This window comes from Pelophylax lessonae (assembly GCF_965119305.1).
Source record: "Pelophylax lessonae genome assembly, chromosome: 3".
Lineage (NCBI taxonomy): Eukaryota > Metazoa > Chordata > Amphibia > Anura > Ranidae > Pelophylax > Pelophylax lessonae.
In genome coordinates this window covers 95,806,522-95,834,314 of record NC_138770.1, presented here as the reverse complement: position 1 = coordinate 95,834,314, position 27,793 = coordinate 95,806,522, and the positions used below count along the sequence as shown (strand labels likewise).

Below are 27,793 nucleotides of genomic sequence, written 5' to 3'. Positions count from 1 at the left end.
TATATATGTATATGTATATATATATATATATATGTATATATATGTATATGTGTGTGTGTATGTATATATATATATATAATTTTTTTTTTTTTTTACGAAATGTATTTTTTCTACTGGTCACATATGGGGTATGCCCCATGGCCCTGTACATATGTTATTTCCCTCTTCTGCCTTTCAAGTTTGTGGGGGACTCCATGTAAATTTTTGTAGGGGTGGATGCCCAGAACCAGTGAGGACATGGAGGGTGGAAGTAGCACCCCCAGTTTGGCGGGGGTGGATGTAGCACCGTCCTAGGTAGGTGCTAGAGAGAGAGTATAGCTTTGGATCTTTTCGGCTTACCAGAAGGATTCAGGTAAATCTGTATTGTTCTCTGCCTACCAGAGAACAGGATCTGCTAGTGAGGTCTGATCATTGTGCTCAGGTGCAGCTCAGTTTGTCTGAAGTGTTTCACACTGGTCCAATTGGGAAGCATATTGGACAGTGGGAGGAAACTTGGCAAATTAGTGCACAGGCATTTAGTACAGCTCTGGTGATTGGCCGAGAAAATTGCTGGGATACTGTATAAATGCCAAGAGCACATGTGCTCAGGGTCTTTCAGCTGGAGAGCGGGGTCCCGGAGGGAGGGGGTGGCTGCCCTTCCGCTGTAGAATTTGCCATGCGGCCTCAGGTGGTCGACCTGAGGGCCTAAGAGTTAGAGAGGAACTGAACCCAGAGGTCCTGAAGAGTTGACTGAAAGGGGGACACTGGAAGGATCTGATTCTGCATAGAGTGAGTACAGTTCTGTGTCAAGGGGCCTGTTCTGATGGGAGCCATCCCTTCAGCTAAAAGAGTCAGTGGACAGGTGTCAGTAAAGGGGATCCCAGAGAGTGTCCTGAAGATTATGTAGTTCATCAAGTCTGCTACTGGAGAGAGAGCAAGGAGACCTAACCCTTACCATACCCGTGGCATTATAGTTAAAGCAGTGTGACTGCTTCCACAAGTATCCTGGTGAGGTCAAGTGAGGGTTGTCCTTCTTAACTGTAAATAGTTCAAGTTGGAGTATCCCACTATTGCCTTCTCCCATCCAAGTTCCACAATAAATCCTAAAAACCAAAACCCCTCGAATGTTTGAGTAACAAGCCATTGGGATTAAGGTTGAATGTGTGAACTGTCCCTAAGTGACTTTCTACAGGTAATCAGAGGAGTCCCAAGAAGTCATCACACAGCAAGCCCTATGGGGACAGTGCTACACAGTCATGGAACTTTCACCTTAAATGATACTCCATGGGAAGTGTAGTCCTTTCCCCAATCTCTTCTGGAGCAAATCTTGGCAATGATCATACTCTTTCAGAGACCACTGGCTTCACTCTTCATGGGGTGGCTCACATTGCTTCCCCTATTTGTACACCTGCGTAGCCTTGGTATTTCAATTTTGGTTCAGGTGGCTTTACAGAAGCCTCCCTTTGAGTCTACTTGGGATATCCCCTTGGCTGACCTTAATCATAAGATGTTTTTTTTTCTCTTGGCTATCACATCAGCAAGACCAGTCCCAGAATTGGTGTCCTTATCCTGTAAAGAATCCTTCGTTCTTCATTTAGACAAGGGTTTGAGGCCTCTGGCATCCTTTCTGCCTACGGTGGTTTTCTCCTTCCCACCTTAAGCGGGACATAATCCTTCCTTCATTGTCCTGCTCCGAAGCATCCCAAAGAGATCTCTCTTCACATTGTTTAGAAGAAGTATGCGCAATAGAGTTTCTCTTGGCCATCTGTTTCCCAAATTCTCTTGTTTGTGCTGCCTGTGAGATCTCGGAAGGGCAGTCCTGCGTTTTTGTTTTCCCATTTCTAAGTGGCTTAGGCAGGTTATCAAAGTCTTATACCTTGAAGAATTGGAATCCCCATTTCCCTGTTAAGGCTCACTTCCTTCCTTCAGCCAGAGTCCCGGTTCACATATATGCGATGCGAGAACCCTGCAAATCCACTGCGGGTTACCGCATCGCATTCAACTCGCAGGCAGTTCACACTGCCATATGCGAATCACTGGGGGTGTCAATACAAAGTTAATGACACCCCCAGATCAGATCGCGTATCGCAGTGCGAACTGTCAGTTCAGACATGAATCTGATCGCATCGGTGTGAAGACCCATGCGATCCGATTCGGGTGCGAACCCAGAAAAGGGTCCTGTGTGAGTTGTGTCCGAATCCAATGCGAAATCAGCCATCCAATTTGCATGGCTGAATTTGCATCGCACAGACATCTAATGTGATTTGCAGAGCAGTGCGCTCCGAATTACATGCGATGTCTGTCGTCCCACATATGTGAACCGGGACAGAGTCTCTTAGAGCAGCCTTTTTCAACCAAGGTACCCAGGCACCCTGGGGTTCCTTGAGGTTTGTTCAGGGGTGCCTTGGCAAAATGCCTAAAAATTGCCCCAAAATTGTATACAAACCAGGAGATGGATGAAGCCTGCCTTTTAGTTACGCAATGCCACAGGCTTTCATTGGGCACCATTACCACCTTCTAGCCGCAATTGTCCTAACAACCAATGACCCTCCCCTGCCCCTCTCTGTCAGCGCTGGGGTCACATTAGCTGAGTGATAGGGAAAAACTGAGGTAGAAGGGAAACATTAGAATACTAGTCAGTACCAGTGTGCAAAAGTGTATTGGATTTGGAAGAATAAATCACCTCTAACGTTGGGTGTCCTATGTGTGTGGTTGTTGATGTATTATGTAAAACTATTAGAATAATTTTTTACATTTTAGAAGGGAGTGCCTTGAGACTGTTCATAATTTTAAAGGGTGCCTCGACTAAAAAAAAGGTTGAGAAATAGTGTCTTAGAGCATTTGAGCACCAGGCATCTGTTTCTTAGATTTGTAGGGCCACCATCTGGTTTTCTGTCCAGACATTCGTTCAGGCCTCTACCCATGTCAGTTTCTGCTGCAAGGTCCTTTAAAAAAAGAGCATCAGGTTCCCAAATGAAAGGGCGCTCTTTCATTTGGGAACCTGATGCTCTTTTTTGGGGTCTGTTGGCTTTGTTTGCTTTGTTCTTCACCCTCATTTTGTATTGCTTAGGGTGACATCCCATGAGTAAAGGAGCCTGTGTCCTGTTCTGTACTATGAAGAAATAAGGATTTCGAATTTACCTGTAAAATCCTTTTCTTGGAATACAGTACAGGACGACTGAGACTTGCTGGAAGTGGGAGGGGTTATATGAGCTGTCCTAATAACTTTGTTTGCCAGTGTCCTCTGCTGAATGTGGCAGCATTAAACTCATGGTCAAGACTTAAAGATGCCAGGTTCCTGTATTGTACTCTCCAAAAAAAAAGTAATTTTACAAATAATACATCCTTATCCTTTTTTTTTTTTTTTTTTATTGCTTTATTTTTTCTGTTCTCAGATCTCTCGAGAGTTTAGGAACTTGGGTGTCGTCTACCAGGAGGTAATTGCCAATGCTGTTTGTGAGGTAGCGCTTGGGATGGTGGAGTACCTACAGAAGCAAGTAGAGTCTGTACAAGATTTGGACAAGGTGAGAAATGACATCACTAGTGCAAAGGACGTTCAGAATAATTGAATACTACTTCCATACCCCATCTGTTTAATCACTAGAGGAGTTCAGCCCACACACAGTAAGATGTTCTCACAAAGGAGATGCTTGTTCAGTTGTTCAGCCATTATCATATTAAATTTCATGAACTGAGGGCCGTGTGAAGTCTTATCTTAGATTCGTTGATATATTGGAGTTGATGACCTAAATATCAATTCAGTTATGTGTATTGAGCAACATCTTCCCTTACCAGCCAATGTCAGTACTGCTCATTTCAGCTAAAGGCTCAGACCTCACACAACCCTCATTTTAGCTGAAAAAATGTAATGAGGGTCTACGGAGTATGGCTGTATCTTGGGTCTCCCTCTGATTATCCTGATGCCAGATCCTGGGTATTTTCACATGCTGCCAGGTGCACACTTTCGCTCGTTGAATCCAGTGCCAGTCTAGGGGATTTGTTTTTGGTGTTTTATTTGGAGAACATGGATAGGAGAAGGGATTAGTGGGATACTCCAAATTCAACCATGTACAAACCCGATTCCAAAAATGTTGGGACACTGTACAAATTGTGAATAAAAACAGAATGCAATGATGTGGAAGTTTCAAATTTCAATATTTTATTCAGGATACAACATAGATGACATATCAAATGTTTAAACTGAGAAAATGTACCATTTTAAGGGAAAAATAAATTGATTTTAAATTTTATGGCATCGACACATCTCAAAGTTGGGACAAGGCCAAGTTCACCACTGTGTGGCCTCCCCTCTTCTTTTTATAACAGTCTGCAAACGTCTGGGGACTGAGGGGACAAGTTGTTCAAGTTTAGGAATAGGAATGTTGTCCCATTCTTGTCTAATACAGGTTTTTAGTTGCTCAACTGTCTTAGGTCTTCTTTGTCGCATCTTCTTATTTATGATGCGCCAAATTTTTCTATGGGTGAAAGATCTGGACTGCAGGCTGGCCATTTCAGTACCCGGATCCTTCTTCTACACAGCCATGATGTTGTAATTGATGCAGTATGTGGTCTGGCATTGTCAGGGTTGGAAAAGGCAAGGTCTTCCCTGAAAGAGACGACGTCTGGATGGGAGCATATGTTGTTCTAGAACTTGGATATACCTTTCAGCATTGATGGTGCCTTTCCAGATGTGTAAGCTGCCCATGCCACACGCACTCATGCCACCCCATACCATCAGAGATGCAGGCTTCTGAACTGAGCGCTGAGAACAACTTGGGTTGTCCTTGTCCTCTTTAGTCCGGATAACATGGCGTCCCAGTTTTCCAAAAAGAACTTCAAATTCTGATTCGTCTGACCACACAACAGTTTTCCACTTTGCCACAGTCCATTTTAAATGAGCCTTGGCCCAGAGAAAACGCCTGCGCTTCTGGATCATGTTTAGATTTGGCTTCTTTTTTTGGCCTATATAGTTTTAGCTGGCAATGGCGAATGGCACGGTGGATTGTGTTCACCGACAATGTTTTCTGGAAGTATTCCTGAGCCCATGTTGTGATTTCTATTACAGTAGCATTCCTGTATGTGATGCAGTGCCGTCTAAGGGCCCGAAGATCACCGGCATCCAATATGGTTTTTCGGCCTTGACCCTTACGCACAGAGATTGTTCCAGATTCTCTGAATCTTTGGATGATATTATGCACTGCAGATGATGATAACTTCAAACTCTTTGCAATTTTTCTTTGAGAAACTCCTTTCTGATATTGCTCCACTATTTTTCACCGTAGCATTGGGGGAATTGGTGATCCTCTGCCCATGTTGACTTCTGAGAGACACTGCCACTCGGAGAGGCTCTTTTTATACCCAATCATGTTGTCAATTGACCGAATAAGTTGCAAATTGGTCCTCCAGCTGTTCCTTATATGTACATTTAACTTTTCCGGCCTCTTATTGCTACCTGTCCCAACTTTTTTGGAATGTGTAGCTCTCATGAAATCCAAAATGAGCCAATATTTGGCATGACATTTCAAAATGTCTCACTTTCAACATTTGATATGTTATCTATATTATATTGTGACTAAAATATAAGTTTATGAGATTTGTAAATTAGTCCATTCCTTTTTTACTCACAATTTGTACAGTGTCCCAACTTTTTTGGAATTGGGTTTGTACAAGTGAGGACATCTCTCTTTTGGCCTCACTTAGTGGAACTGAATAGCAGATCTTCTGTTGAACCACACACAGCACTTGCAGGAGAAGAATAAGTCCTTTGCTTGTGTTAGCAGCACACTCCGTGAACTCTGTATCTTCAGGACACTAGACAGTATCCCCCTTAGCTTACACCCAGCCCGCTGACTTTTTAGCACCAAGAGGGGGATTTTAACAGCAACAGTCTCTAGGATCCCTGTGGGAGGTTTGTACTCACAATACTCTGTCTGCAGGTCACCTTCCTCCGTGATACCAGACAAGATCTATGAACATCCTCCCTCACTCTGCCCTGAAAAGAGTCCCCGGGATTTCAGCATCTGCTTCTGGCCCTCAGGTCGACCACCTGAGGTTGTAAAACAAACACAAAGAAAGGGCGCACCAGCCTAGCGCATTATCCTCAGCAAGCTTTTTAATATCAATAGTTTAAAATCAACTACTCACAAACATGCGTGGTAGATCAGCATATAGATTCTAACGAACAGCATCAAAATAGAAGAGTCCGATGTCTCATATAAACGGAAGACTGACGCGTTTCGAGGCCTTGCCTCTTCCTCAGAGGTTGCATGGCAACCTGTGCTGGGGAGAGGCGACAGCTCCCTCCCCACCTGGACCCCGCTCTGCAGCCGAAGACCAAGAGCCACATGTGCATCTCAGATATAAAATAAAACTTCAGGCAAGCTGCTCAACTATCTTGACACCCATACAGTTAATGTGAACTTTTTTCTTGCCAAATATTTGCAACTCTTTTCAGTCAGTCTTGTGATTCAGGTACTCCTGGCAGACTACACGGCCAGGTTGGTGAGCTCACTTGATTCCCACTGCAGTTAGTGACCCTGTAAATATTCTAAGAAGAAACACGCTGTAAAATAACGTTCACTCATTGCCCACTGGACAGGTAGATGGTCAACATTTTTCATATACAGGCTTCTACTATCTGGACTATTTTATTATAGTAACAGGGTCACTTTAAGCAATACACTCTTCCACCCCAGCATGCTGATTAGAAAGGCGAATAATCACATTGTGAGTTGGAATGCACAAAAGATGCAGCTTCCCAGCCCAGCTGATAAAGTAGACTTGTTACCCAAAAAAAGACTAGGAGAAGATGGCAGCAGTGACAAAGAATAAATGAGGGGGAGCATGAATGTGGCTTAGCTGGAAAGCAGCTATGCCATATCGCTGTGTAATAGTCTTTTTTGGGGGGTTTTATACATGTGATCACATGACTGTAAAGCTCTGGGTCCTCTCTGCATTGGGCAGGGGATGAATTGAATAGAGCAGTGATGTCACCCACCTGTAAGCAGGTACCTGTGAGGTATCATTGAAATGTTTTCTGCTGTTGTGTTAATTGCACGGAGCAACTATGTAGTTAGTTCAGGCTGCCCTAGATGGGAAGGGGCTAACTGTTTCTTGGGCTTTCTGGGTTCTGCCCCCTGTTGTAAGCCACATGAATACAAGGGGAGGGCTCCGAGCCGGTCTCTTTTCCACATGGGATTTCATAGGAAGGACAGCTGCACCATGTAGTCCAACTGGAGCACTTGGCCCCCTCCTGGATTTCCCCCTGGAACCAGGACTCCGCCAAAAATAGGCTTGAACTAAATAGACTTTCTTTGGAGAAGGTATGAACCTGGGCAGCCTGCATTAGTTAATTAGGGCTGGACTCTGTTTCATCTACAGTGCGTTGATGAACTGTACTGCTAAAAGCTCAGTAAAGTTTCTCTAACGGTTTTAAACCAGGTCTGAAATAATTAAAAGGGGTGCATGAAGGTACATGGCATACCTGGAAAAACAGGGCCTGAAAGCACTTACAGGGTTGAAGAGGAAAGAATAAAAGGCCACCGCGAAGAGTTAACTCAACACAGGATTTGGTGGAGGGAATATAGTTGCCAGGGGTAACCACTGGTGGAAATTGGTGGAAATTTTAAAGCCAGACAGTGAGGAATGGTACCAAGCATGGGTGACAGGTCCTCTGGTAGCTAGGGGGTGGTGCTTTGGTACACGGCGGGACTCCATTCTGTCATGGGAGTGAGGTGGCTTAGGAAAGCTGGACTGGTGGAGCGGCGCACAGGCTCAACATTGTCCCCCTTTAAATGCTACATTCTGGAAGGCAAAGTATGCAGTGATATGGGACAAGTGTGTTACAGAGAGAATCTGTATGGTGCTTCACAACTGCGCACAGTGTATGGCTCATCTCTAAGCCGGGGTTTCCCCTTAATGTTGACTTTTTTACATGAATTCTCCCTGCCTGGTCCTGGGCATTGGTGAGCACGTGCATGCAAAATGTACCCCCCCCCCCCCATGTGCAGGACGAGTAGGCCCCACCCACAAACCGGCAAAGAGACTCCTCCCACCATCCGCAGCAGCAAGCGCACCAGAGGGAAAAAGACACGGAGCTTTGAGGTCATTAGATGTATATAGTTAGCCTTATCTTTTAGGCTTTCTTCTACTTTAATACAGAAGTTTTAAATACAATTTGATTGGAATTAAAAAAAAAATAATAATTTCAAATAGGAAAAAGAAAAAAAATGAAATGCATCAATGACAATGTATTTGCAAAGCATGGGCCCAGCAGTTGCTTCAAAACCTTTTAGAGCAGCTATTTGCAGCCTATATAAACTGACTGAAGTCAGTGAATCTGATCTAGCCTAAAATGGTTTATAAAGTATCAACCGTGCTAAAGTGAAAATTCCTCCATTATTCTACAAATTGATCCCTGTGGAGCCTCTTTGTCCAAATCAGGAGGACGCTCTGCCTCTTACTGGGGCTAAGCCCCACCCTCTGTTATTCATCTGTCAAATCTCAGATTGTCAATACCACTTGATGTCAAAAAAATAAATACACAATCAGATGGACATTACATGAATAATCTCCATTTTCAGTCTTACCTCCATTTTTTTGTTGTTGTTGCAGCAGTTGCGAGGGGAGTCTACTCTAAATATGACTGTGTACACAACCCAACTGGGCACTAGAGAGAGGCCCAGCTCACTCAGTAATACACCTGGTCTGACACATCTCTCTCTTATTCTGCATTATAGTTCTGTGTGAGAACACTTGTGATGAGAGGTGCAGCTGTTACTGAGCTCTGCCAGCATAGAGAACTGGAGTGTGAGTGCAGGAAGCTCCAAGAGAACGGGGTTTTAACCACTTGCCGACCGCTCGGTGAAGATATACTGTGGCAGGGTGCATGGGCGTAGGAACCGGGGGGGATGGGGGGGACACATCCCCCCCAGGAAATAATGCGGGGGGGGGACAGGTATGGTGAAATCCCCCCCAGTTTAGTACATCGCCGGTCAGTGGCGTTGGCAGGGGGGGGGCTGACCGGGGCTATAGCCCCGAGTGTGCCCGCAAAAAGTCCAGAGTCTCGTGTGGATGATTTATTGTAATTACCCCCGAGTGTCCGTCCACTGTCTAACATGCTTTTCCCCTCTCCTGCCTGGCCTGCCACACTGGCTGCTAGTATCGCCTGGCGACGCGTCTAGCAACCAGTGATGTCACTCGTCACGTGACCAGCAGGAGAGGCTCTCATTGCACAGATCGGCGGAGGATTTTAAATGCCTCCTCGGCGCGTAGAATCGGCTCTGCCTCCCTCTTCTTCCGGCTGTAGATCAGAGGTGGTGTTCTGTCAGAACAGCGGCAACGGCGATGGCAGCAGGTGAGTGCCAAAGCAAGGCTCCCTATGTGACTCTATAGGAGGGGGAAGGGGCAGCTGCGTATGGAGGAATTGATCTTTCTCTATCGCTCATTGACAGACGTAGTCTTCTTGATTCTCAAGAGCTGGGTTATGTTGTCTCCGCAGGAGTAGGACTAGGCAGAAAGACAAAACGTTCTGGCTCCACCTTAGGGGCAGTCCCTGAGGGTATATCCTCCCTCTCTCTGCTACAGGGAATCAGTTTTTTTCTGTCTAGTCAGGAGTAAGGACCTAAGTTCCTTGCTGGGATCTTTTTGGTCCTGGCAAGATTTTTTCTTTAGAAAAAATATTTTTTAGGTAGTTTTTCTCCAGTGTTTTTTCCTGTGAGATCTTCAAGCAAAAACGCCGGACTGGGCGACACCAGTGGTCACCCCAGCCGGCCTACGAGCGCGCGCAGACCATTGCATTGCGCTTGGTCGGCCGCGACACATTCAAGTAAGTATGCGGGGGATGTTGAGATCCAGTGGTCACCCTGGTTTCTGCCTACGAGCGCGTGCAGACCAGAGCTCCGCGCTGGGTCGGCCGCGACGGAGTCCCAGTGGAGGGACTGACCTTGCGAGTTAAAAGTCTCGCTTGGACGCCAGGAACCAGAGAGTCGAGGCGTCCGGAGTGGTCCACAACCCCCCACCCCGGTGGAGAGGGTATTGTGAAGGGAGGGTGCCTGTCGGTTCGGTATGGTGAGTAAACGTTCCCTTTTTTTCTTTCCTCGTTATGAGGCAGTATGAATTATGGGCCCCTCCATACATGGTCAGTATATATCTGACACTAAAAGTCCCCCTTGTAAATACAGTATGTGTTTGTGGGAAGTGGACTTGGTTTGAGAGCTAACACTCTACCCAGCAGACTGTAGCATTACAGCAGACATAGGAGGTATAATCCTACCTTATTTGTAGTGTATCTCCTGTAGATCAATAAATCGCCACTTAGCAGAGATGCAGGTGGATGTGCTGGGAAAAACGATTTCGGCGGTCCGCCGCCATTTTGCCGTAGACCAGGTGCATGTATGTCCTCAGGTCACGCCGGCCGCCATGTTTTTGGAGTCTAATGTCTCTTGTATGGGGGCGGCCATGTTTCATGAGCCCAGCTACCTCGTGGAGAGCTGGGAACGCCGGAAGGCGTACACAGGGGGCGGAGCCACGTCCTTCTACCCGGGAAAAAGCAACAGCTCCTTCCAGTCTGTAAAAGACAGACGCTGACTGCAGTTGGTTGGAAACTTCACTGCATCGGTTGGTGAGCCTTGGGGGTCCCTCTCTCTCTTTGTGGGGATCGAGAAGCAGGTACTCTGAGGGGCGCTATTGCGCTAGGGGGAGACACATAAAAAAAAAAAAAAGTTTTTTGTTTTTTCTGGCAGAGGTGTCCTGAATTAACATGGACCCTGCCACTCATGTATCTCCACCGGATCCCCTCGAGGTGTCTGCAGGATCCTCCAGCACCCCACTGACGATTGAATCATTGTCAGCTATTATGGAAACTTTTGTGTCCCGGGTGGAAGTGGCTTGTCAGGGACAGGGCGCAAGAAAGCGACCCCCGCCTAACCCCTTATTATCTGAAACCTCGGATTCAGACTCTGAGCCTATTTCTGCAGTTGCAGGTACCTCATCTGGGATTGGGGTCTCGTGTACTGTCTCTTCAGACAGTGAGGAGGATGTTTCGGCATCAGCCATAGCCAAAGAGGAAGCGTTGGTAAACGCACTCATTGTATCTGTTCAAGAAACCTTAAGATTACAGGGTATTCCGTCGGAAATAGCTGAAACTGAAATCCCTTTTGGGACTAAAAAACGCATCAAAGTGGCGAAGGTTTTTCCATTGCCCAAATGTTTTGGCAATCCAATCAAAGAAGAATGGAGTCTGCCAAAACGCACTTCTACTATTTCTAAACGCATTAACAGGCGTTATCCGTTTGAGGAAACCCTCATTAAGAAATGGACAGAACCACCTGTGGTGGATTCACCAATTGCTAGATTGAATAAAGCCACGGTTATTCCTCTAGAAGACGCTCCGTCTTTTAAAGATCCAGTGGATCGCAAGATAGAAGCTATGTCTCGCACCATGTTTACCTTGATTGGATCAGCTTTCAGACCAATAATTGCTATTGGTCTGGTTTCGCAGGCTGTAACTGAATGGACCAAGTGGTTACGCCGGGACTTAGAAGAGGTCCCTCAGGCGGTATCAGATTTGTTGGAACAAATGATACAGGGGTTACAGTTTGTGTGTGATGCGGCGTTAGACGCCACTCCATTATTGGCGCGAGCATCAGTCTCAGCGGTGGTTCTCAGGCGTACACTGTGGCTAAAAGGTTGGTTAGCCGACCAAGGTTCCAAAAAAGCATTGGCTAATATCCCCTTTTTAGGAGAGCGTCTATTTGGAGCCAACTTAGATGAGATCATTAAGGATCTCACGGGTGGAAAGAGCACCTTTTTACCGCAAAATGTTAAAGGTAAAGGAACTCGTCAAAAACGAGGGCCTTCTTTTTCTGCTCACAAGAGGTTTTTTCGTCCCGCGGGTGAAAAAATTAAGTCCTCCAAAGCTCCTTCAGGAGGCTTCAGGGGACGTTGGTCGGGCAAGCAAAAGCCCGCCCCCTCCAGACCTGAAGATAAATCGTCCAAAGCCTGAAGGTGCGCCCCCACCCATAACTGGGGTGGGGGGGACGTCTTCGCCGGTTCCCGGATCCATGGCTTTCCAGAATCCCGGACAAGTGGGTTTGCGAAGTCATAAGGTCAGGGTACAAGATCGAGTTTCGATCTCTCCCACCGGCGCGATTCTTCCCTTCCAATATTCGACTATCCCCGGATCGTTTAGAAGATCTGCGGAGAGCAGTCACGGATTTACTACAACAAGGAGTGGTAGTCCACGTTCCTTGGACAGAACGTTTTCAGGGGTTTTATTCAAACCTATTTACAATACCCAGGAAAGAGGGCAAAGTGCGTCCAATTCTGGACTTAAGGGCACTCAATTCTTTTGTCAACATAAGAAGATTCAGAATGGAGTCCATTCGCACAGTAGCAGCCTTCCTGCATCCAGGGGATGTCCTAGCGTCCATAGACATCAAGGACGCATATCTTCACATTCCCATTTTCGCAGGACATCAGCGGTTTCTACGCTTTTCCGTAGAAGAGAACCACTATCAGTTTGTGGCGTTACCTTTCGGTCTCGCCACGGCTCCTCGGGTCTTCACGAAGGTGTTGGCCCCAATGTTGGCACTACTGCGCCAAAGAGGCATATCGATTCTTGGTTACCTAGACGATCTTCTGCTTCATGCAGAGTCTCCTCAGACCTTGCTACAAAACATAGAAATTACTATAATTTCTTTACAGGAATTTAGGTGGCTGGTGAACCAGCAAGTCATTTCTGGTTCCCACCCAGAGGCTCGAATATCTGGGTCTAATTCTAGACACAGTCAGGACAAGAGTTTTTCTTCCGGTAGGGAAACTCCGGTAGATTCAATTAGCAGTCCAGTTGTTACTATCCAACAGCTGGTCTTCTCTTCGAACTTGCATGAGGGTTCTGGGGTTGATGGTGGCTTCCTTCGAAGCAGTCCCATTTGCCCAGTCCCATACCCGAATTCTTCAGCAAGAGATTCTTCTCAGATGGAATCGGAATCCGGAATCCCTGGACAATCAGATCCGATTGAGCAAACAGACCAGAGAGTCTCTGGTCTGGTGGCTTCGGTCTCCGATGCTCAGCCAGGGAAAGTAATTTCTGCCAATATATTGGACGATAGTGACCACGGATGCCAGTCTATCCGGATGGGGAGGAATTCTCGGTCAGTTATCTGTCCAGGGACTTTGGTCCCTGGAAGAATCCAGGTGGCCGATAAATGTATTGGAACTGAGAGCGATCAGACTTTGTCTGATTCACTGGACCGAGCAGCTCCAAGGCAGCCCGGTTCGGATCCAGTCGGACAATGCCACGGCCGTGGCTTATGTCAATCACCAGGGGGGCACCAAGAGTGTCCGAGCGGCCAAAGAAGTGGCTTGCATTCTTCGCTGGGCGGAACGATTTGTTCCAGCTATCTCTGCGGTGTTCATTCCGGGGGTGGAGAATTGGCAGGCAGATTATCTCAGCCGTCAGACTCTGGATCAGGGGGAATGGTCCCTCCATTCAGAAGTTTTCCACCAGTTGTGCCTACGGTGGGGCACCCCGGATGTGGATCTGTTGGCATCACGATTCAACAGGAAAGTACAGAGATTCGTGGCTCGCTCCCGCGATCCTCTAGCAGAGACCGCAGATGCACTGATCGCCCCGTGGGGGCAATACCAGCTAATGTATGCCTTCCCTCCTCTCGGGTTACTGCCAAGACTTCTTCGCAGGATAGAGGAGGAAGGAATTCCAGTAATTCTGGTAGCTCCGGACTGGCCTCGTCGAGCTTGGTACGCCGACGTGGTCAGACTGGTGGCGGACGTCCCGTGGAGACTTCCTCTCAGGGAGGACCTACTGTCTCAGGGACCGATCTTCCATCCTGCTTTACGATCGCTGGCTTTAACGGCCTGGCTATTGAGACCCAGGTGCTGAAGGACAAAGGTTTGTCAGCTTCAGTTATTCCTACTCTAGTTGAAGCAAGGAAAGCGACTTCCAGAAAGATTTATCATCGTACATGGAAGTCCTACATTGCATGGTGTGAACCTCTGGGGTTCCGTCCACGGTCTTATTCGGTTAGTCGAATATTAGCTTTTCTGCAACAAGGGGTTGAGCAGAAACTGGCCTTGAGTACTATCAAGGGTCAGGTCTCAGCATTAGCTATCTTCTTTCAGAAGCCTTTGGCTACTCATTCCTTGGTGCGGAATTTCATCCAGGGGGTGCGACATCTGGCTCCGCCAGTGCGCGCGCCGTTACCACCCTGGGATCTTAATTTAGTATTGTCGGTTCTTCAGAAACCTCCCTTTGAAGATATTAGGGAGATTCCTCTACCTACGTTGTCCCAGAAGGTGGCCTTCTTGGTGGCTATTACTTCTGCACGCAGGGTGTCAGAACTGGCCGCATTATCTTGTCGTTCCCCATATCTGGTGGTTCATAGAGATAAGGTGGTTCTTCGTCCGAATCCATCCTTCCTACCAAAAGTGGTTTCAGAATTTCATCTGAATGAAGAAATTGTATTACCTTCCCTGTGTCCTAAGCCCAGTCATCCTCGGGAGTTTGCTTTACACTCCTTGGATGTGGTCCGGGCGATCAGGGTATACTTAAAAACGACAGACTCTTTTCTTAAGACGGATTCACTTTTTGTGATCCCGGATGGACCCAAAAAGGGGTTGCCTGCATCTGCCGCGACCATTTCCAAATGGATCAGACAGACGGTGCTACAGGCTTATTCTATTAAGGGTCGGGAGCCCCCGTTCCCTGTTAAGGCGCACTCCACTCGGGCGCTTAGTGCGTCATGGGCCTTTCGCCATCAGGCGTCAGTGGTCCAGGTGTGCAAGGCGGCTACCTGGTCGTCGGTGCATACCTTTACAAAACATTATAAAGTTGATGTATTGGCATCATCTGATGCCGTGTTTGGCCGCAAGGTTTTGCAGGCCGCCATTTGAGGAGACCAGTGGTCTGCCTCGAGGGTTTTTTTCCGTTGGAAATTTTTCTTTTGAGTCTCATTCTTTGTTTATAATGAGCCTTTAAAACTTCTAGTTTGGCACCGGTTGGGCCTTCTAGATTGGATTTTGATTTTTGTCAATCCCACCCCTCATTTGTGGCACTGCTTCTGGATGTCCCAGCTCTTGAGAATCAAGAAGACTACGTCTGTCAATGAGCGATAGAGAAAAATGGATTTTTGTAAGATCTTACCGTAAAATCCTTTTCTCTTAAGCTCATTGACAGACGTAGTACCCGCCCCTCTATCATTGAGTTGGGTTGGGTTAAATTCTCTGTTACTGCTTTAGAACAGAACTGATTCCCTGTAGCAGAGAGAGGGAGGATATACCCTCAGGGACTGCCCCTAAGGTGGAGCCAGAACGTTTTGTCTTTCTGCCTAGTCCTACTCCTGCGGAGACAACATAACCCAGCTCTTGAGAATCAAGAAGACTACGTCTGTCAATGAGCTTAAGAGAAAAGGATTTTACGGTAAGATCTTACAAAAATCAATTTTTACATATTCCTTCTGCAGCTGCTGGATGCTTGATTCTCCTCTCCCTTCTGCAGGCATTCAGCAGCTGCAGAAGGAATATGGAAAAATCAAATCCTCTATATGCAGCTGCCCCATCCCCCTCCTATACAACTTCTTTTGCTGGCTGGGCCCCCCAGTGCTGTCTAACACCCCCCCACTTTCCAACACCCCCACCAAGTGCTCTTCAGCCCCCCTCTCTCCTGCCCCCCCCCATGTGCTCTTCAGCTCACCACAGTGGTTTTCAGATCTCCCCCCCCCCCCCTGCTCTCTGCCCCCCCACCTCAGTGATCTACAGTTTCCCCCATTGCTCTCCAGCCCCCCCCCTTCTCTCTGTCCCCCTGGGTTTCCCTGCCCCCCACCCCAGTGCTCTACAACCCTGGCGCTGTCCAACCCCCCTGCAATGCTTTCCAAACCCCCCCTTAATTCTTTCCAGTCCCCCCCCCCCCCAATGCTCTCCTGTATCAATCTGCAAGCAGGGGCCCCCTGACGCATGGAGTTCAATGGGGGATTTTTTTTTTACATCACCTGATTAGAGCCAGGCGATGGAAAGGGTGGTCTCGGGGCGCAGAGCAGTGCGTCCCGAGCCCACCCATTGTGTGACAATAGCGAATGAAAATTCGCTATTGTCACACCGATCCTCCTCCTGGCCAATCAGGAAGCGCGTCCGATACACGCTTCCTGATTGGCCGTAAGGCAAACCCCATGCCATTGGCCCAGGAGGAGGCGGGACCGGAAGTACTGGAAGAGACGCGCCGGGACCGAGCAGAAGAAGCCGTTCGGGGGACTGAGGAGGAGCCGATCGCTGCCGCTGCTGCTCCAGGTAAGTAAGGGGGCACGCACGCTGATCTCTGCATTGGGGACATGTATACTGGTCACTGCATTGGGGGCATGTACTCTGGTCACTACATTGAAGGGGGCATGTACACTGATCACTGCATTGAAAGGGGGCACGCTGGTCACTCTGCATTGAAAGGGAGCACGCTGGTCTCTCTGCATTGAAAGGGGGGCATGCTGGTCACTCTGCATTGAAGGGGGGCACGCTGGTCTCTCTGCATTGAAAGGGGGCACGCTGGTCTCTCTGCATTGAAAGGGGGCATGCTGGTCTCTCTGCATTGAAAGGGGGCACGCTGGTCTCTCTGCATTGAAAGGGGGCACGCTGGTCTCTCTGCATTGAAAGGGGGCACGCTGGTCTCTCTTCATTGAAAGGGGGCACGCTGGTCTCGCTGCATTGAAAGGGGGGCACGCTGTGGTCTCTCTGCATTGAAAGGGGGCACACTATGCCTTAATTACTGAAGGCCCCTTTCACACTTTTGGGACCTCAAAGTCACGCAATTTTTTTTACAGCGTTTTTTGCCGCAAAGCAATGTCTATTACATTTTTCTGTTTGCGCCCCCCCCCCCCAAAAATTTTTGAGCACCAGCCGCCACTGCTCTGACCATCTCTTGTATCATGTTCGCAGTCTCTGACCATCTCTTGTATCATGTCCGCAGTCTCTGACCATCTCTTGTATCATGTCCGCAGTCTCTGACAATCTCCTGTATGATGTCCTCAGTCTCTAACCATCTTTTTTGTCACGTCTGCAGTCTCCAACCATCTCTTTTGTCACGTCTGCAGTCTCCAACCATCTCTTTTGTCACGTCTGCAGTCTCTAACCATCTATTTTTTCATGTCCACAGTCTCTGACCATCTCTTGTATCACGTCCATAGTCTCTGACCATCTCTTGTATCACGTCCAGTGTCTCTGACCATCTCTTGTATCAAGTTCACAGTCTCTGCCCATCTCTTGTATCACGTCCACAGTCTCTGACCACCTCTTGTATCACGTCCACAGTCTCTGACCACCTCTTGTATCACGTCCAGTGTCTCTGACCATCTCTTGTATCACGTCCAGTGTCTCTGACCATCTCTTGTATCACGTCCAGTGTCTCTGACCATCTCTTGTATCACGTCCAGTGTCTCTGACCCTCTCTTGTATCACGTCCACAGTCTCTGACCATCTCTTGTATCACGTCCAGTGTCTCTGACCACCTCTTGTATCACGTCCAGTGTCTCTGACCACCTCTTGTATCACGTCCAGTGTCTCTGACCATCTCTTGTATCACGTCCAGTGTCTCTGACCATCTCTTGTATCACGTCCACTGTCTCTGACCCTCTCTTGTATCACGTCCACAGTCTCTGACCATCTCTTGTATCACGTCCACAGTCTCTGACCATCTCTTGTATCACGTCCACAGTCTCTGACCATCTCTTGTATCACGTCCACAGTCTCTGACCATCTCTTGTATCACGTCCACAGTCTCTGACCATCTCGTGTATCACGTCCACAGTCTCTGAACATCTCGTGTATCACGTCCACAGTCTCTGACCATCTCCTGTATGATGTCTGCAGCCTTTCAACCTAATTTACTGAAACTGTACAAAGGCACCCTAAACCCTGTGACAACCAATTAGAATTCACCTTTTGCTAGTGTGATGTCAGATAAGTAACATTTTGTTTTGTGCATTGTTTCTTGAACAAGCTCTTGATGTTCAACTTTCCCAGGAAGTCATAGAGGGACTGACTCACCATTTTCTTGTTACAGCTAATTTGGAAAGATTTGGTGTTGGTGCTTCATCTAGGCTATTGGGAAATGAATTTCTCTTGTGTGTTGTGGATGTTCTGGGACCTCTGCTATTTCGAAAATGACTTAAGCAGTTCCATAGGAGCCTCCAGAAAGGCTTCTGCATAGGACACCCTGATTGCCATAATTGGTGCTCTCAATTGCTTTTAAGGGAAGAGTTACAAGTAAAAGTGGAGATTGGAAAGTTGAGAGATTAACATGCGTGTGGTCACATTTTATAAAATTTTATGATGGGGCATTGGGTGGAGCTTGGGCGGGACTTACTTTAAAATGTGGGCGGGGTCATCAAATTTAGGTTTGGGCTGAAGCCCCTGGTCTTTTTCTCACCTAGCAATGCCCCTGTCGCCGGTGTTCCAGCCTATGTGGTGGCTAAAGGGGGGGTGGGGTTTACGACCCAGAAAGGCGCCGATTTGCTGCCTTCTGGGGGCGTAACCTGGGCGCAGGAAAGAGCGCTTGGCCACCCCCACCTTCGTGATGTCCTGGCTGTGATTGGTCCAGTCTCCAGCCTGGACCAATCATCATCCAGGACATCCGATCCATGACGTTGCAATGGGGGCGGTGCCGGTGCGTACGTCAGTCACTTACCGTCACCGCCGCTCACCTTCCCGCCGGTTCCCGCTGCAGAAAAGAGGAGAGGCCGCCCGCCGGTTCCCACCACAGAAGAGGACGAGGGAGAAGCCACTAACCTTCCCGCCGCCGCCGATAGCCGAGCCGCCGCCAGGTAAGTGCATTGGGTTGAAGGGAGCACGCACGCTGGTCTCTGCATTGATTGGGGGACAATGCTGTGGCACTCTGCAATCATTGGGGTACAATGCTGTGGGCACTCTGCAATCATTGGGGTACAATGCTGTGGCACTCTGCAGTGATTGGGGACAATGCTGTGGTGCTCTGCAGTGATTGGGGACAATGCTGTGGGCACTCTGCAGTGATTGGGGACAATGCTGTGGTGCTCTGCAGTGATTGGGGACAATGCTGTGGCGCTCTGCATTGAAAGGGGCTTGCGCGCATATACCTGGCGAGTAAAAATGCTGTCCCCCCCAGATTTGTGTGGGTTCCTACACCCTTGGCAGGGTGGCTCGATGGCATGAATCGTCGTACCTGTATGGCGATCCACTGGAGTAATCCTGGGTGCGCGCACCCCCATTAGCCAGCGGGGAAGCTGACTTATTGGTCCAGTGGCCGCGATTACTGCCGGGGGCACCCGCGATCGTTCCCTGTGGAGAGAGAGAACAGCGGTGTGCTGTTGTAAACACAGCAGACCGTCGTTCTCTCTGGAATAAACACAGAGTGCCTGTGTTCCTCCTATTTAGGATCACAGGTCTCTGTGTTGATTCCACAAGCCCATCCCCTCCACAGTTAGAAAACACCCCCTAGGCATTCACTCAACCCTTTGATCGCCCCTGAGTTAGCCCCTTCCCTGCCAGTGTCATTATTACAGTAACAGTGCATATTTTAGCACTGATTACTGTAGTAATGTCACTGGTCCCCCCCAAAAATGTCAGGGATCCGATCTGTCTGCCGCAATGTCGCAGTGCTGCTAAAAATCTCTGATCGCCGCCATTACTAGTAAAAATAAATAAATAAATAAAAATAACAAATCTTTCCTCTAGTTTGTAGACACAGTAACTTTTGCCAAAAATATGTAGCGGAATACAAATTGGCCTAAAATTAAGAAAAAAATTAGATTTTTACTTTTTTTTTTTTATTTTTTTTTTATCAGGAATGTTTTATAGCAGAATGTGAAAAATATTGTTTTTTTTTTTTTTGTTTTTTTTTTTTCAGAATTATCGCCCTTTTTTTGTTTGTTTATAGCACAAGTGATCAAATACCACCAAAAGAAAGCTCTATTTGTGGGAAAAAAAGGACATCAGTTTTATTTGGGTACAGCGTCGCAATTGTCCGTTTAAAGTACCGCGGTGCTGAATCGCAATAAATGGCCTGGTCATTCAGGGGGTAAAACCTTCCAGTCCAGAAGTGGTTAATGACACTCATGGGTACAGAGCTATTAAGAGGTAAAAGGTGTAAAGCCTCGTACACACGCAACGAATTTCCGCCGACCGGTCGTCCGTCTTTTGTCCAGAGTGGTGTCTGTTGGTTGGAATGTGCTCTAGACTGCACACGAATTTTCCCGCAAGACAGAATTCTACTTCAGAAGTGATGTCATGTGTTGGATTGTTTGTATGTGTTCTTTCATCTCTGAGCATGCCTAGTCTTGCTCATAAGATTTTTCCCCATCGAAATCTGTACCAATGAGACGAAAATTGGACGTGTTTTGACGGTCAACAAAAAATTTATAGCCTGCACACCAGGATTTTTTTCGGCCGAAAAGTCGGAGTCGGTTGTCGGAAGCACCATACTAACAAGCTGAAAATCGGCAGATCGGTCGTCGGACGAAAATTCCCGGCCGAATTTCCACTCGTGTGTACGGGCCTTAAGGCTTCAAGTGGGTATTATATAGTCAGTAGAGGCTCTGACAAATATAAAACAAGATAAAAAGTCAGCTAACCTAGCTTAGAGCCATCTATTGAATTGCAAGAAGTGGTAAATATGGAATACTTATATTTAACATATTTCCCTGACTAAAAAAAAAAACACATTTCTTTAAACACAGGACAGAATAATGAAATAAAATGCATAAAATTCACTATATGCTTCCTCTAAGCTCTTTTAAATTTCCCCCCACAGTACTGTGATTATGTATCCTGTTCGTTGATACGTGCCCTGTCAGCAATAGTCTCTGTCGCGGGGCTGGAGGATCCCATTATAATAGAGGATAAGAGGTTGTCAAACTCTTTTGGTCTGTTAATGCAGAAAACCAACATCATCCGTGATTTCCTGGAAGACCAGCTGAACGGCCAAGGATTCTGGCCAAAAGAGGCGAGTATGGTCTTCTTCTCACTACCTAAGAAAAATTGGCAGAAAATGGTAAATTTGAAATTTAGCTGTGTAGCATCCTCTTAAACAGGTGCTAGTTTAGGTAAACTTAGGTACTGGCCTACTGTATTCAGTTGATCTGTTCTGTGTTCCACTGGCTGCAGGGTTGACTGCTTCCCCCTGTCTTTCTGGAAGATAGAGGGCTAGGAGAATTAAATCATGCACCTGAATTTTATATGCAACCCTGACCAATTCCAGGGGAGAGTGTGCCCAGATGGTGGCTGGGCAGTGTATAATTTCTGATACTTGTGTAGCACTGCCCCTCGTAATGACTGCCAGATATTCACTTTACGGGTCCCCCTGAGTTACCAGCACACAGTCCTAGCAAATAAAGCTCTCAATTTTTCCCTCTTCAGCTTGCTCCAATAATCAGTCCAGGGGTATAATTTGGGGATAGGAGAAGGAAATAGTGAGATACTCCATTTTAACTATGCACAATGTTGACCATTTTAACTATGCACAATGTTGAAGACTCCTATCTTCTGGTACAGCCAGGCTGTTGATTCACCCTGCCACTATGAATGAATTTGTAGTTGAGTCTCCTCTCCCAAGACAACTCTGTGAATAGACATTTAGCTTCATAACACTCTCCCTAGCATCCTCTTTTTCTTAACCTGCTAAAACCCGTCCACTGACTATCCTACATGCAGCAGTGGCCCCCCTCAGGCTAGGCCCCTTGAAACGAGTCCCTGTACTCACGATACTGTGGTCCCAGGGTCTCCAGTGCCTCCCCTCTCAGTCAGCTTTCCTGGACCTCTGTGTTCAGCTCCTCTCAACCATTCCTCAGGCCCTCAGGATGACCTCCTGCGACCGCATGGCACCTCTACAGAGGAGGAGGCAGCCGCCCCCTCTTTCCGAGACTCTGTTCTCCAGCAAAAGACCCCACAGCACATGTGCTCCTGGCTTTTTTTTTATACATTATCCCAGAATGCACCGAGGCGACCTGCCCTCTGCCAATCACCAGGACTGTATCAAAAGCCTATGCACCCATTCGTCAGGTTTCCTCTCACTGTCCAACATGCCTCCCTTTTCAACCAGTGTGAAACACTCTCTAGACTGAATGAATTGCATACTGAGCACAACGACCAGACCTCACTAACAGATCCTGCTTTCTGGTAGGCAGAGAACAATATAGATATACCTGCAGTCCCTCTGGTAAGCAGACAGAGCACAAAGCTATACTCTCTCACTAGCATCTACCTAGGAGGGTGCTACACTTGGAACAGAGGTGCCCTGTCCTAGAAAAGGAGGTTAAAACCTAGGGAGGGGGGACTATTTGCCCTCTCGGTAAGCCTTTAATGTGTCTGCTGCTCATCAAGGTCTCAGCCATAGTAGCTGGGGGAAGCCTTAATCTACCGAAAAGTTGCTGGAGCCAACTGGTTTGGTAGCACTGGAAAAGTGTCTGGACAATATTGGCTGGCAGCAACCAATTCTTCAAGTACATTAGTGAGAACAGACTGGTGTGAGAGATCCCTGAGAGTGTGCTGCTGCTATCCCTCCAAGTGTGAGTTGGCATACTCAAAAAGGGGACATTGTGCCTAGTGTCCTGGAATAGCTCAGTACATTAACTGCTTGTGCAAGGACTCTACTCATAATATTAGGAGGAAGGTTAGTGTCCTTACATCACTGCTAGAGTTACCGGAGTATCCCACAGTTACCCTGCTCCTATCCAAGTTCAAATTCTGCAATAAAGCATCAGAAAAGCATACCCCTGGACTGCTCTTTGAGCCGATGGAGTGATTGTGTGCCTGCCTGTGGGTGCAACTATGGGAAAAGACCCTAGGGACCTTAAAACCTTAACACTCCCTTCCACAGGAGCCCGCAGTTTATTTTTTGCTATTACCATGACCTAGCACCAGAAAACAATCCAAATAAATTCTTCTGCTGCTGATGATCACAGTGATACCACATATGTGTATGTGTTATTTTTTTGTATATGTGGTTGCACTGGTGTGTTAGTGGGACCGAGCCGCTTAATGAGTCGTGGCAGAACAGAGAACCCATCGTACTAAGTGGCTCCTGTGGAGGTAGCGCTACAGATCCTTTAAAGCAGGGCTGCTGCATTGAGTAGGAAGTTGTGTGCATCTAACTGAATGGATGAGACCCAATAGTCTGCAGTAGTGATGAGCCGAACACCCCCCTGTTCGGTTCGCACCTGAACACCATGAACGGGGGAAAAGTTCATTAGAACTTTCGAACCCCATTGAAGTCTATGGGACTTGAACATGAAAAATCAAAGTCCTAATTTTAAAGGCTTAAATGTAAGTTATTGCCCCAAAAAAGTGTATGGGGACCTGGGTACTGCCCTGGGGGACATGCATCAATGCAAACATTTTTTGAAAAACTATAGTTTTTACAGGAGCAGTGATTTTAATAATGCTTAAAGTGAAACCATAAAAATGAAAAATCCCCTTAAAGTCGCGCATTTGTATGATGCAGGTAGCCTGTTGTGGGAATACTGGCATTTCTAAACGAAAAAATGTAATTTAAACTTGCTCACGGCTGTAATGTATTGTCAGCTCCCGGCAATACAGATAAAAAACATGGAAACCCCCCCCCCCCCAGTCCATACCAGGCCCTTCGGGTCTGGTACGGATTTTAGGGGAACCCCTTGAAAATTGAAAAAAAAAAAAGGTGCGGAATCCCCTCCCAATATCCAAACCAGACCCTTATCAGAGCAAGCAGCCTGGCTGGCCAGGATGGGGGGGGGGGGGGTGGGAGCGAGGCAGAAGAGGCCCCCCTCCTGAATCATACCAGGCCGCTTGCCCTCAACATGGGGAGGGTGCTCCCTTAAGCTGCTCGTCGTGGGGAAAAGAGCCTCTTCCGGACAACCCTGGGCTGTGGTTGTCGGGGTCTGCGGGTGGGGGGCTTATTGGAATCTGGAAGCCCCCTTCAACCAGGGGGCTCCCAGATCCCGCCCCCCCCCATATGAATGGATATTGGGTACATCGTACCCCTACCCATTCACCAAAAAAGTGTACATGAAAAATAAAGACAAAAGCCAGTTTTTGAAAAATATTGGTGTTAAGCACCAACAGTACCCGCACAGTGGAGAGTTGTGACTAAGAAAAACCCAAATGGATAAATGTTGTGATTGATTCAAAGAATTCAAAAAATCAAAAATTCTAAAAATTCAAAGAACTGGGAGCCCCAGCGTAAACGTATGAACACGTGAGATATATAGAGATTATATAATAATATATAATAGCTGCGCTCGACCAATTAAATTAATTAAATTAAATGAATAAGGTTAAATATAGTGACACATATTTAAATTAAGCACATATATCAAATATCAAAATATTAGTGTCAAGTGAATGATTAAGGTACAAATATCAGGTGCAATAACTTATTAAACAACACTCATAAAAAGTAGATGTGCACATAGATATAAATTGATGTAATAGTAGATAATTACTAATATGGGAGATAATGAATAAATAAATAAATAAATATGTGTTCTAAAGTGCAAAGTGACTGATAGAATAAATTTGTGCAAACAAAAGGCCCAACAATAGATAATGGACCACAGGAAACAGTCCAAATAGCACCGTTCAAGTATTAATGGAATATCTGAAGGGTCCTATGATAGTGCTTCTTCTGATAACAACACCTCCACCAAACGCAGGACCACCCGGTGTGTCAAACTGCTTACCAAATTATAGGGGGTCAGTAGAAGCCTTGTTGCGCAAATGTAGGACAGGGTATAAAGCCAATCTCCAATGTGTTAATCCAACCGAGTCTAAGTCATCCACCTTGGAGTGTTTTCAATGCCAGGATACAGAGCTCCCATAGATCATGTAGAGATGACAAGAAGAGACTCCATAGTGAAGTATATCGGTACAACAACATTTATTAAAAGAATAACACTTACAGTGTGGTTTCTAGGTTCAAGCGGTAAAACTGAATTTTTGTAAAATCTTACCTGTAAAATTCCTTTCTCTGAGTCCTCCGACAGTCGCCGCCTCTCCATATTCGTCACTATGGGGTTATTGACCTTTGCTCCGTAGGAGTAGCTAGGCAACAGAATATGTCAATATTAAAGCTTTTAGCATATCCCACCCCCAGGGGGTGGTCCCCTCAGTCAATACCCTCCTGCTTCCTGTTCCATACCTCAGTTTCAGTAGAATAGCAGTAGAGTACATAAACAAAACCCCAAAAGAGGGGCGGGGGCGGCGACTGTCGGAGGACTCAGAGAAAGGAATTTTACAGGTAAGATTTTACAAAAATTCTGTTTTCTCTTACGTCCTCCGACAGTCGCCGCCTCTCCATATTCGTCACTATGGGGGCGTCCCAAAGCAGTGCATACATGAGTGGTGGGAAACGCAGCCGCGCCTAAGGCAACGCAGTACCCACAGCAGAAAAAAAGGAACCTTACCAAAGGAAGGAAACCATCTGGGCAGCATGAAAAAAACTTTGCTCAACAGGAGCAACAACCCAGGAAAAACAAATTACCCAGGGATAAAAACATCCCAAACAGCCAAGGGCCCAAAAAATAAGGGACCCTAAGGCACTGCCGCACTAAGAACCTTGCGGCCAAAAGAAGCATCTGCCGATGCCTGAACATCCACTTTGTAGAACTTTGAGAAGGTGTGAACGGACGACCAAGTCGCCACCTTACACACCTGGGCCACAGAAGCCCGATGATGACAGGCCCAAGACGTACTCAGAGATCTGGTAGAGTGCGCCTTCACAGGCATAGGGGGAACTTTTCCCTTCAAAACATATGCCTGTTAAATAGTCTGTCTGATCCATTTGGCGATGGTAGAAGCCAACGCCGCCAAGCCCTTCCGAGGTCCCTCTGGAAGGACAAATAGCGAATCCGTCTTGCGAAAGGATTTAGTCGATGACAGGTAAACCCTGATCGCCCGAACAACATCCAAGGAGTGTAAATCCACCTCCTTCGGATGTCTAGGCTTCGTGCAAAGTGAAGGCAAGACAATGTCCTCATTGAGGTGAAATTCCGAGATCCTCTTCGGAAGAAAAGAAGGGTTAGGTCGTAAGACCACCTTATCCAAGTGAATCACCAAGTAGGGAGAGCTGCAGGACAAGGCCGCCAGCTCCGACACCCTGCGAGCCGAAGTGATCGCCACCAAAAAGGCGACCTTCTTGGACAACAGAGGCAACGAGATCTCCCTGATCTTTTCAAAGGGAGCATGTTGCAACACGGACAGAACGAGGTTCAAGTCCCATGGAGGCAAAGGCTCCCTCCTAGGAGGGACCAGGTGTCGCACCCCTTGAACAAAGGTGCTAACCAAAGAATTAGACGCCACAGGGCGTTGAAAGAGAACGGCCAGGGCAGAAATCTGACCCTTAATCGTGGCCAACGCCAAACGCTGGTCCACACCCGTTTGAAGAAAAGACAACACCCTAGACACCGAGTATGAGCGAGGGGAAAACCCCCTGGACTTACACCAGGCAAAATAGGCCTTCCAAGTACGGTAGTAAACCTTCCCCGAAGAAGTCTTTCTAGCGTTGATCAAAGTGTGAATGACCTCCGGGAGAGACCCCTATCCCTCAGGACCTCGGTTTCAACAGCCAGGCCGTCAAAGCCAGCGACTGTAAAGCAGGATGGAATATCGGTCCTTGAGACAGAAGATCTTCTCGAAGAGGCAGACGCCATGGAACGTCGACCGCCAGATTCACGAGGTCTGCGTACCAAGACCGGCGAGGCCAGTCTGGCACCACTAGAATCACCGTGAGCGGTTCCGAGGACAACCTGCGAAGGAACCTGGATAGTAGCTGAATCGGTGGGAATGCATACATCAGTCGATACTGATGCCACGGAGCCACTAATGCGTCCGACGCATCTGCCCGAGGATCGCGCGTCCTTGCCACGAACCTTCCCACCTTGTTGTTCAGACAAGACGCGAACAGGGCCACATCTGGAAGACCCCACTTCGCGCACAACATCTGGAAGACATCCGGGTGGAGTGACCATTCCCCCTGGTCCAGGGTCTGGCGACTCAGATAATCCGCCTGCCAGTTCTCCACCCCCGGAATGTGAACTGCCGTGATCGCCGGGACGTGCGTCTCGGCCCAAGATAGAATGTCGGCCACCTCCCGAGCCGCTCGGGCACTCCTGGTGCCCCCTTGGTGGTTGATGTAGGCCACCGCTGTGGCATTGTCCGTCTGCACCCGAACCGGACGGCCCTGAAGCCTGTCCGTCCAACGTCGAAGGCAGAGATTTATCGCCCGTAATTCCAGAATGTTGATCGGAAGGGAGGATTCCCCCTCCGACCAAGTACCCTGGGCGGACAGAACGTCCAGAACACCACCCCAGCCCAACAGGCTGGCATCCGTGGTGATCACCGTCCACGAAAGAGGGCGAAAAGACTTGCCCCCAACACCCCCGGGGACTGTAGCCACCACAGAAGATCCCTTCTGGTGCGAGGACTCAACGAGATCTGAAGATCCAGAGATTGTGGTCGCCCGTCCCACCTGGACAGGATCTCCGCTTGGAGACCCCTTGTGTGAAACTGGGCAAAGGGAATCGCCTCAAAAGCCGAGACCATCAATCCCAGACACCTCATGCCCGTCCGGAGGAACGAGCACGGAACGTCCCGGAGGGACCTGACTTCTTCCTGAAGTGTCCTGAGCTTGTCTTCCGGCAGGAAGACCTTCGCCTGAACAGAGTCCAGGATCATTCCCAGGTAGGGAAGACGAACCGACGGGCATAGCGTCGATTTTGGAAAGTTTATCGTCCAACCAAACTCCTGTAGAGTTTGCATCGTGACGGACAGGTCTTTCACCAGACCCCGACTGGTCGCAGACCGA

General features: G+C 47.6%; 1 protein-coding gene across 1 annotated transcript in view; it reads left to right on the top strand.

The window, feature by feature from the left end:
- The window catches only part of LOC309551584 (squalene synthase-like), a 112,684-nt gene that overhangs the window by 48,015 nt on the left and 36,876 nt on the right, over positions 1 to 27,793 (top strand). Inside the window, exons 4-5 of the mRNA XM_082252223.1 lie at positions 3,375 to 3,503; positions 20,768 to 20,959. Of these exons, the coding sequence (XP_082108349.1) occupies positions 3,375 to 3,503; positions 20,768 to 20,959 (321 nt within the window). The remainder of the gene's footprint in view (positions 1 to 3,374; positions 3,504 to 20,767; positions 20,960 to 27,793) is intronic.